Source organism: Silene latifolia, chromosome 6 (assembly GCF_048544455.1).
Source record: "Silene latifolia isolate original U9 population chromosome 6, ASM4854445v1, whole genome shotgun sequence".
NCBI classification, from domain to species: Eukaryota; Viridiplantae; Streptophyta; class Magnoliopsida; order Caryophyllales; family Caryophyllaceae; genus Silene; species Silene latifolia.
The window spans coordinates 139645765-139657490 of NC_133531.1; the positions used below are offsets into that span (position 1 = coordinate 139645765).

The 11726-nt window shown below is 32.4% G+C and overlaps 1 protein-coding gene across 1 annotated transcript in view; it reads left to right on the forward strand.

Annotated features, from left to right (window-relative positions):
* The window catches only part of LOC141588812 (uncharacterized), a 111079-nt gene extending 110195 nt beyond the window's left edge, over window positions 1–884 (forward strand). The window contains exon 3 of the mRNA XM_074410236.1: window positions 299–884. Coding sequence (XP_074266337.1) covers window positions 299–884 — 586 coding nt within the window. The remainder of the gene's footprint in view (window positions 1–298) is intronic.
* Window positions 885–11726: the final 10842 nt, after the last annotated feature.

An 11726-nucleotide genomic window follows, 5' to 3' on the forward strand; every position in this document is an offset into this window, starting at 1 on the left:
ACATGTCGATGCCACCGATGTATTATATTTCTGAAACTGACCCGAAAGGAATTCAGCAAAACGTGACTTAGAACTGAACATATAGCATCTAAATGAGCTTTATTTAAGTATTAGGAAGTAGTTATTGAGGGTGTTCTAACTAGTTAACAAAGATTAATTGGGTACCGCTATAATGAATCGTTTCAAACTTTAAAGGTTATGTTTATACCGTTAAACCATCAGTTTTCATAGTAATTGTGTAGCTAGTAAAACTTTATTACCAATACTTTTTAGATGATAACTTTTTTGTTCTTTTCAGTGTTCAGAAAAACTATGCCACCAAGTGCAACCCAAATTATTTCCACATGGGAGTGAAGGATCTTACTAGTCGTCAAATTGAGGATGTAAAAGATTCGGGTTTTGGTGGGTTACTGATGACTAAACTGAAGACCCTTCCTTTAGGCATCGTTCCTTGGTTAGTCCAGAATTTTAACCCGCATAACATAATTCAAAGTTTGGGAAATGGTAACATGTATTATATTACGCCCGACGATGTTCATGACATTTTGGGAATTCCAATATATCCTGGCAAAAAAATTGAGGCTGTGACACATCATGGAAAAGGGCAAACTAAAGATCCTTCTTTAGTTAAAAAATGGATGGATGTACTTAAGGCGTCAAAGGAGGAAGACCTGACTTTGGATAAGGTTGTTAATGCCTTCAGTGAACACGGGAATGGTGGTGATGTCTTTAAGTGTTTGTTCATTTTATTTTCTGTTTCAAGTTTCTTATCACCAAACTCCGAACGAAAAGTTGACAAGTCACTTTTTAAAGTATTAGAAGACGTTTCGCAGCTCGATTGGATTGGTGCTCCTTTGTTTTGGATAGACTATGTACATCAGTGAGGAGGTATTTCGAGAATGCTTCTCAAACAGTTGTCAATGGTTGTGTGTTGGTGTTGTTACTAGCCTATCTTCACCGAATTCCCTATGAGGGTATACTAGCACCACTGAAGATGAAGGAAAAGTAGATTCATATACATACTAACATATTCATATATGTTTATAAATTAATTTGTCATAAAATTAAATATGGATTTTATGCATGCAAACATATGATAAAATAGAGGAGAAATCATATTCTTACATTGGATTTCGATTTAATGGGCACAAGAGAGATCACCTTTCTCTCTTGTTCTTGAGCTTTCCAAATGGAAGAACAAGGATTCAAGTGTAGAATCCCTCCCAAAAGCATATACCCAAGGAATACATCTTAATAAACCAATACTATTTAGATCTAGTAATAATAATGGTTTTTACAATAAAATTGATACAAATAAATTGTATTTTACTCTTGAGAATTTCGGTCAAGAGATGGTAATATTTGTGAGTTTTATTTCTCTAGAATTATCATAAATTGTAGAGAGTATTGATGAATTTTCTTACACTAGAAAATTTGATGGGAAGAATGAATAATAATCAAAGAGAAAAGCTCTTCTCTCTTTTCATTTGGAGTGGCCGAAAAAATGGCTTGGGTAGGATGCCCAATACCTTTTCATTTTGCTCTTCTCAAAAGCTTAGGTTTTGCATGCCTACTAGTTAGCTTTTATCATTGTGTCTACCACTAAACAATTAACACAATTTTATGTGTACTAACTCCTTCATTATTTCGGTACATACAAAATAAAATGGATGGTCCATTTTATTTTGTCATTTGTCAATTTTAACATATGTGACATGTTACTTGACATATGAAATTGTAATGTATTTTTAACATATTAAAAATCAACATATACTCATAAAATATGTCATATACAAAATCGACTAGTAATTCGTAATTACTTGTACCAAAAATGGTTTCCAAATTATAAACTACAACATTCTGTATTTATAATATTTTATTCATTCCGTTTCAATTGTTTCTTTAAACAATAATTTCATCCAAGTAATAAAATAATTCGATTACTTAGACCGTGTCTTATTTAATCATATTTACAATAAGATACGTAAATCATACTCACAAAATTATCCGTCAATTTTAAGCAATTTAATTAACTCATATCAGTATATGATTAATTAAATAATCAATTAAGAGTATTTCCCTATAGGTATGACCTAAGGGGATCAACTGATCACCACCGTCGCACGACAGTAATGTCAAACTCTAGTCAGCCAATCATTACCGATATGTGTGGACCAGTTGACTGTAAAATATTACATCCCACATGTATTCTTAAAATGAGATTTTAATAATGATATTTAAATCATGTGATCGCACTATTGTTGAGGACACATTTCCCAACAATCTCCCACTTGTCCTCGACAAGTGTGCGTCACCAATTCTCTTGTCCTATTACTATCTCCCACTCAATGCAAGGTGTCTTTCAGGTCGTACTTGCAAGTGATCATATCGAGAGTGGTTTCCTCGATCCGGAGAATAAGCTGTTTGGCCGGATTTATCCACTCGGATACCTTCCGAGCGTGGCCACGCATTTCCGATTCATTACTCCTCGAGTGGCCCTGAGATATTGTTTTAACCCTGACAAGGGGATGGACAATTCCTATCGCACTCATTTCCTTCGACTAGCCACAGCCATCATAACCCAAAATATGCCCATTTGACCCCATTTACGAAGGTCGTAGTAACACAAATCAAAGTTAATCTGAAACTGAGCCATCTTAGGTGAATAGTCTTTAGTCAAAAGAATCGACTCATTTGAATACTATAGTAGCTCTCGCCACGACCAGGCTATATAAATTTGCCAGAACTCTATAAGCGGTCATAAGGCCCGACAAAATGTTCCTAACAGTCTGCCTATGTGATCGACTAGTCATCTCGCATGACTCTATGGTACTTGAACTTGCCATCAATCGCATCACACTCTAGTCACTTCGAGACGTCACCTCATACAAGTGACTATGGGCGAATACCATGCTAATCCGTGTTCACTTTAACGGGGTTCAATTGTCTCTACAACCCGTTTGGATGCAACCAGGTATAATAAAAGAGTTTTAAAGTAAAACTCGAACGACAAATGCGATTATCACATATGAATAGTCAATGCTTGATTACTATTTCATGTTCTATAATCTAATTTGATCTTGTATGTAGTTGTTCATTTCAATTCAATTGAAATGACATGACTCATCATGTTTAGCCTATGAGAAGGCTTTGGTTAGTAGGTTTTATCAACTTCTTGTACCTTACTCAACCTTACTACATATTCGTTTTCCTTTGTAATGTATACATTTGCATCACAAAACTTTCTGAGTACGTGTCGAGATCCAATCAAGACATAGGCCCTCTTAGCCTAAGAATAGCTCCCACTGTTTTCACAGTGTGCGGGACTCATCTTTCTTGCACATCTCATGATCGCAAGTGTACTCAATTTTCGTTATAAATATCTTTCATTGTTCTTTATTGCCTAGAACGATTCTATAAAATCTACTTCTTAATTAACATTGCCACAATGGTATCTTAACCATCCTAGTGTGTTTTGATTATGGTTTTGTCGGAAACCATGCGCAATCTCAATTGTCAATTGTCACTTGTGTAACACCCTTACACAATATTGCATCATAAACACTTTGCTTTACTTCCTTAATGCTTCTGCAAGCACTTAAGGGTAATCTTTATAGCTTACTTGGTAAAGATTACTTAAATTCGATTTTTGAAAACAATTCATCATACTCAAAGCATATGAAGTGTTATACATAATTTCTTTTTAATTGATTCGGCAGCGGAAGCAAATGAAATCAATCAAATATGTTCAATTTAATTGAACTAGTCATGAATCTTATCAACATAAGACTTCTTACTGACCCTAATATCATGTGGATTTATCTTCATAAATCCGGATATTCAAGATGTATTATAATACTCCAAAAGTCTTAAATCATTCGCAATGATCAATATGTCATCCACATATCGGACTAATTAAAATTTCCGTAACTCCCACTAAACTCCATGTATAAATACAACTTCTCGACTTATCGAGAAATGTTTTATCACATGATCAAAATGTTGATTCTAACTCATTGATGTCCTACTTAAGACCCTCTCTCAAGTTTCACATTATCTTAGGGTTGCAAGAATCTATAAAACTTATGACATGTATTGAATACATTGCTTCTATTGAAGAAGTGGGTTTTAGATTCACTTGTCATGTGTATTTCATAACCTTATAATGAAACACAATCCCTAAGAAGATCCAAATAGACTTAAGCATTTCAATTAGTGCAAAACCCTTTGCAACTAATCTTGCTATGAAATATCTCTTTATTAGTGCAAAACCCTTTGTCACTAATCAAGCCTTTTATTTCGGATTTTCATGGCTCTAAACCTTGTATTGAGTTGTGACTTAAACACTCTTATGTAAGTCCTTTGTCGATTACTTTCCAGAAGTAATCAACTTGAATCAAACAATTTCTTTTGTAAGTTATAAGCTCTTTACTTTCTTAAAAGTAGCATGAATTCATCATTTTTAACAAGTGACGAATTTAACCTCCTAGGTTTTGAAGAAACAACGTCTTACACAAAACGTCTCATGTAGCCAAGAAAGACCAGTTTCTTGCGACATAACATTTTTTTTTTTGTGGCATTATTTGTGGCTCTTGAATAATTTCTCCCACTCTGTCTTCTAAAAATAAACTTGTATTTTAGAAAGACAGCTTCACGAGCCACAAACCCGGTGTACTCGTGATAATTGAAAAAGGGAAAAATTGAGCATTTGTTTCTTGTGAAAACTTACAAACATGGTACCCTTACCATTTCATATCTCATATGATTCGATTTAGTGGAAAAATAATTTAGACAAAAATGATAAAATCCCCAAAAGGATCAAGTAACTCAAAGTAACTTGATTGAAGTCCAAACCATATCGAATAGCGTTTGATTTCTTATCCAATCACACATTATTTCATAATGCGTGCTAAGAGAGATTAACTTGTGATACTATATCACATTTCCTTTGGCTTATATCAAAGTCTTCACTTTGATAATCCCATCACGACTAAATCGTGATTCCTTGAACTCTTTGAAATTCTTCAAAGATTTCTCCTTTTACCTTATTAAGTGAACATATTTAGCGTCAACTTATATCGTTGGTAAAAGAGAATGATCAACCTATTTTGGATCGATGATATACAACCTCGATCTCCTTTTCAACCAAAAGGCACGAGACATCTTGCTTTGAATACAAGATACGCATATACCATTAACAATCTAATGGTTTCAAGAGTACTCGATAACTCTTTACGTTCATCTTTCCAAAATTTAAGGTTTAATCTTGGGTTACCAATTTGAGTCTTACATCATCTACATGATATATATTATACTAGTTTGGTTTAGAATATAATCACCTTGATAATGGGCTAGCCATACATCAAATCGTGGTGTATAGGGTCACAAAAGTGAAAACCTCTTTTGTATCTTAACAAGTTTATATTCTTATTTAGAGTTTATGCACTTAATAGTCATAATTAAGTACAACTTTAAATCCAAAAACTAGATTGAGTACACAATTACTCTATCTCTCGACATTATTGTTGCTTGTCGTCATATTCTAATCATCCTATGTATCAAGTACAATGATGAAAACCTCCATTGGTTTCTAATATTGACGAAGTAGTACTAGCAAAATTTTATGTTTAATCAAATAAACATTTTAAAGAAGAAGGTCCCATTAGATGTCCCACAACTAACTTGATAATTCTTCAATAATTTGGGGTTGTTTCCTTTCTCGTGTCCAACATTTAAGACAATGGAAACTTTATCGGTCGGGATTGATAGGTTTAGTATCGTCATTCTCAACAACTTTACCTTTAACATAACCTTGTTTCAATTCCATACTAATTTTACTTCTTTAACCTCGTCCTCATCTTAACGGTTTAAGAGAATGCTCCCACTCATTTCAATGAGTCTTTACTTAGAGAAGCAAAGGTAAATCTTATAAAGATTACTCTTCAATTCAATCGTTTTAGTCTTAAAACTTTCATTGAAGTGGTTGCGTTATTTTGGTCAATTACGAATTCTGACAAAACTAATTACCAAAACAATTTATCGCTTTAAGGTACTTAATTCAATTAAGTATATGAAACATAATCCATTGTAAGTAGAAGTGTTAGTCAAGAATCAAAAACCTGTTTGATAATGAATAACTTTAATCTATACTCTTTACAAGAGATCCATAGCAATGGTTCATTCGAGGTCTTTAGAAGAAAATTCAAATTTTGTCTTTAGATACGATGTTTTAATGGAGTTTTGAATCGAAATGATATCGTATATGAATTGTGGTAAAGAAATAGAACAATATAACAACGGAATAGTGGAAAAACTTAACATTTATCGTTTTATTAATACTTGAAAAACAAGTATAGCATTTACATAGTGACCTCTACCCAACTATGATAAATGATTCCAAGATCCAAATTCATATTAACTTGGGGCACGGTATGCCGAAATACCCTTTATTAATATAACTCGGTGGATTAACTCTTTAATCGATTCTACTTTTAGAACTCTTGGTCGATAAAATTACATTAATATTTTATCTCTAGCCCGAAACACATCCGGAAATACGTCGTGAATACTTTCGTTGAGTTCAACCCAAATTTCGAATAAATGTGTCCGTGATCCAAACCCATGTCAACTTAGGGCACGGTGTGCCGAAATACCCCTTATTAACATGAACTCGGTGGATTAACATTCATCACCCACTTCCCCTACGTAACAAGGTTTGTACCCCGGGGTAGCCGAGTGCACTCCCTCGCGAAATAGGTTTTCATGGTTTCTACTATTTGGTAAGGCTATGTCTCAATTAATTGTTTTAGCGAGAGGTCATGTCAATTTATTATCTATCACGTTTTAAGTGAACTAAAGCGGTGAACTACGATAATTCGAATTGACACGGTCGATAAACTCGATAAAGTAAGGATGCATGTTAAGTTATGGCGATTTAGCGATGCATGTGACATAAAATAAAATGCAAGCATAAAATAAATAAATCCTAGTATGGCCTTTCCTAAAATAGAAAAACTATTTAACTATTACATATTCGGAAACCAACTCCATTGGTCCCTTGAACTTGGTTGTGACACGCATCTCGAGGTAACACCGTCTTTATGTATCGCCATTCTTGAAGAAATCCGTCTTTGGGAACTCCGGAATGAATAAAATTACATAATAAATTACATAATTTCCTATTATACATTTGTAACTAGAATAAAATAAATCTATTAAATTACAAAACGGTGATACGAGATCACAATAAAAATTACAACCGAATCGGTATTCCCATACATTTCGGGAAATACCAATTAAAATCTAAGGCCATACTAAGTAAAATTACATAATTCAAAAATTACATAAATTAAAATTATGACAATCATAAATAAAATGCAGCATTATAATATGTATGAACATGCTCAATTTTATGCTAAATCGCCTTTTAATTAGCCAATATCGTATATTACTCGGTTTTTACGGATTTGCGTGATTTCAACATTTTATAATCACAAAAATACATCAACTCATATTTATGTATAAGTTAATTACCCTAACCTCTTAGGACTCAAAATATAGTCTTCACTAATAATTTGACCATAATTAACCTTTATTTACAAATTTGTTCATAAATGGACCAAAATTACAAAAATAAGCTATTAAACTTCAAATAAATCACAAAATTTCAAATAAATTCAAAATTTGAAATTTAAACTCATGAACATTCTGGAAAAATTCCATGACACTCATAATGTTCAAAAACCTTAGGTTAAAAATTTCGAAAATTTACCGGAAAAACAATGTTGCGGTTTATCGATTTTTAATAAAATAATCATAAAAACATGGAAAAATTATTTTCATTAACTTTTCAATTTTAGATCTGAAAAAGATAATAAAATGCAACATTAGACGTTTTTCCTAGGTCATAGATTATGTTTTATTAATTTTCCACTAATAATGTCACTATTTATGCTATTTTTCTTCAAAAATCCATAAATCATGCAAAAAGACTTCTTTATAGCCAATTATTTTACACACATCTTGTAAAATTGCATGTGACAACATATTAATTTTCTATGACCAGATTCGAAATTTAACTCATATTAACCTATTTTTCACCTAAATCCGAATTTAATAATGAAAAATTCATTTTTCGAGCATAACAAGTCCAAAAATTACGAAAATTTACAGGTTATATCAAAATAATATATGTAACAACATATCCAAAAACCAACTTAAAATTCGAAGTATAGCTAATTTTAGACCAAAAATGACATTTTTACTCATAAAATCATATTTAAATGCCATTATTGTAAAATATGAACAATAAAATCCGTAAAATTAACCAAAATATCCTAAAACATTTTAGGACCATAAATATTAACATGCATGGATTAATTTCGTGATATATCATAATAACACAAATTTTACAAGTTTTATTTGTTATTCTTATAACTCGGAAAAACTTTTAACCGATTTGCATGCAAACAACCGTGGCTCATGATACCGATTGAAGGAAAAGTAGATTCATATACATACTAACATATTCATATATGTTTATAAATTAATTTGTCATAAAATTAAATATGGATTTTATGCATGCAAACATATGATAAAATAGAGGAGAAATCATATTCTTACATTGGATTTCGATTTAATGGGCACAAGAGAGATCACCTTTCTCTCTTGTTCTTGAGCTTTCCAAATGGAAGAACAAGGATTCAAGTGTAGAATCCCTCCCAAAAGCATATACCCAAGGAATACATCTTAATAAACCAATACTATTTAGATCTAGTAATAATAATGGTTTTTACAATAAAATTGATACAAATAAATTGTATTTTACTCTTGAGAATTTCGGTCAAGAGATGGTAATATTTGTGAGTTTTATTTCTCTAGAATTATCATAAATTGTAGAGAGTATTGATGAATTTTCTTACACTAGAAAATTTGATGGGAAGAATGAATAATAATCAAAGAGAAAAGCTCTTCTCTCTTTTCATTTGGAGTGGCCGAAAAAATGGCTTGGGTAGGATGCCCAATACCTTTTCATTTTGCTCTTCTCAAAAGCTTAGGTTTTGCATGCCTACTAGTTAGCTTTTATCATTGTGTCTACCACTAAACAATTAACACAATTTTATGTGTACTAACTCCTTCATTATTTCGGTACATACAAAATAAAATGGATGGTCCATTTTATTTTGTCATTTGTCAATTTTAACATATGTGACATGTTACTTGACATATGAAATTGTAATGTATTTTTAACATATTAAAAATCAACATATACTCATAAAATATGTCATATACAAAATCGACTAGTAATTCGTAATTACTTGTACCAAAAATGGTTTCCAAATTATAAACTACAACATTCTGTATTTATAATATTTTATTCATTCCGTTTCAATTGTTTCTTTAAACAATAATTTCATCCAAGTAATAAAATAATTCGATTACTTAGACCGTGTCTTATTTAATCATATTTACAATAAGATACGTAAATCATACTCACAAAATTATCCGTCAATTTTAAGCAATTTAATTAACTCATATCAGTATATGATTAATTAAATAATCAATTAAGAGTATTTCCCTATAGGTATGACCTAAGGGGATCAACTGATCACCACCGCCGCACGACAAGTAATGTCAAACTCTAGTCACCAATCATTACCGATATGTGTGGACCAGTTGACTGAAATATTACATCCCACATGTATTCTTAAAATGAGATTTTAATAATGATATTTAAATCATGTGATCGCACTATTGTTGAGGACACATTTCCCAACAGAAGATTCCTCTTGTTCAGAATTGGGTTGATGACGAGGTAAAGAAAAGAATTAAAACTGAGTTCCAAGTGGGTTATGGTCAGGGCATCATAGACACAACAACATTTCCCATTTGTAAAGTGTATAAGCAATGGGCAAGTTCCCCTCAAACCTTGGATGAAGTCGACACTGCTGACCGAGTAATGGAGGGTGTACAACAAGATGTCTCTCCAAAAGTTAATGTCAACAATCCATGTATTGAAGTAGGCGATACGTCATCAAGGTTTATATACTATAGTATACCTGACAATTTACCGTCTAATCTAGAAATCACGTCACGATCTAAAAATGTGAGTACATAATTTTACATGTCATTAGTTTTGATAAATTTTTATTTTTTGTTCAGTTTGGATATTGAATATTACTGATGACAATAATTTTTTTGTAATTTGATTAAGTAACCTTTAAGACAGCACATTACATTATCCGTTTGAGCATAACGGGTTAATTACAATCACTTGTATACATAAAAATGCAAACGGTCAAACACTATATTTACCTTATATACACAACTAATATGGTATTTGATCCGTCTTTGTGTCCGTTTTAGACAAGAATTTGTGAATTTTAAACTCAAAGAATGTCTTATAGTTAGTCAAAGGGTTGAAGTAGCATTCTTAACTACAAGCATTACTTTTTAACTTAAAAGTAAAGGGTAATACTATAGTTACGAGTTTTCGACTTAAAAAGTTCGGTTGTCTTAAAAAATCTATTAGTAATGTATGTATAAGCATACATTATACACTTCTACAGATTATGGGTCATGTGTCTTTAAACGGTCAGAAGTCAAGTTCCCATTTTCCACAACTAACATACATTGCATACAATTGTCGTATATTACTCGAATTTTACATTATCCGAATCCGAAGTACAACAAATCTGAGACACTAAGAATGAAGATAAAACTACTACTGAATTGGAAAAAAACTATTACTAAAATGCTATTTTGCTCGGCATTAAAGCATTCCAAACTCCATTTTTGTTGACTGCGAACATGATGTTCTCTTTGTCTGGTTAAACTAACATTTGAGATCACCTTCCCTTTATTGATCACCTTTTCCAAACCGCGACTTTTCTTCACTTTCCTAAGTTGTGCTCAGTGTGCCGCTAAAAAATCACATGCTTCGCTTGAGGAAATACCTAAATAGAAACACGATAACAAGTACTAGTATATAAGTAGGAGATTACATGTAACAATTGCTACCAACTTATTTACCATGATATTATGCCCAAATGACGTACTTGTCGTATTGCATTGGCAATTGCATAGTCATGCTCTGAAAAAATAATGGTCGGGCATATATTACTCATCGCCTTCTTAAATGTGTCCAACAGCCACACAAATGAATCTGTTTTTTCATCGGCAATGAATGAACACCCAAACATGACGTTTTTGCAAGGCTTAATCACCCCAACAAAAGGTGCGCAGATTAAGTTGTATCTATTATTGCTATATGACGTGCCAAATACAATGACATCCCCATAGATTTTGTACTCGTCCCTCATCCTAGATCGCACCAAAAAAGACCAACCACCATATTACTCTCATCTCTTCTTACTTTAAAGAACAAATCTGGATTAGCTGCCGCATCTCCATACAATTTTGAAATAATTGCTTCTACACCCCCCCCCCCCTTTTTTCAAGTAGCTTCAATCATAACCTGGTTACGATAGAGGCCAACTGAACAAACAACATAATGTTCTCTTATGAGTAAATAATTTCCAATGCTGCTCAAAATTCAATTTACCAAATTGGGTCTATGAGCATATTCAATCTAATTATCCAAACAGTCATAATATAAGTGATGACATACTGATTACCTATTCACCAAGTTTATATGATCCTCCAATGTTTCAGTTCTAAGTCCGTCAGGAGATCCACCGGCGTCCGCAATTGCTACTTCGTGTAAA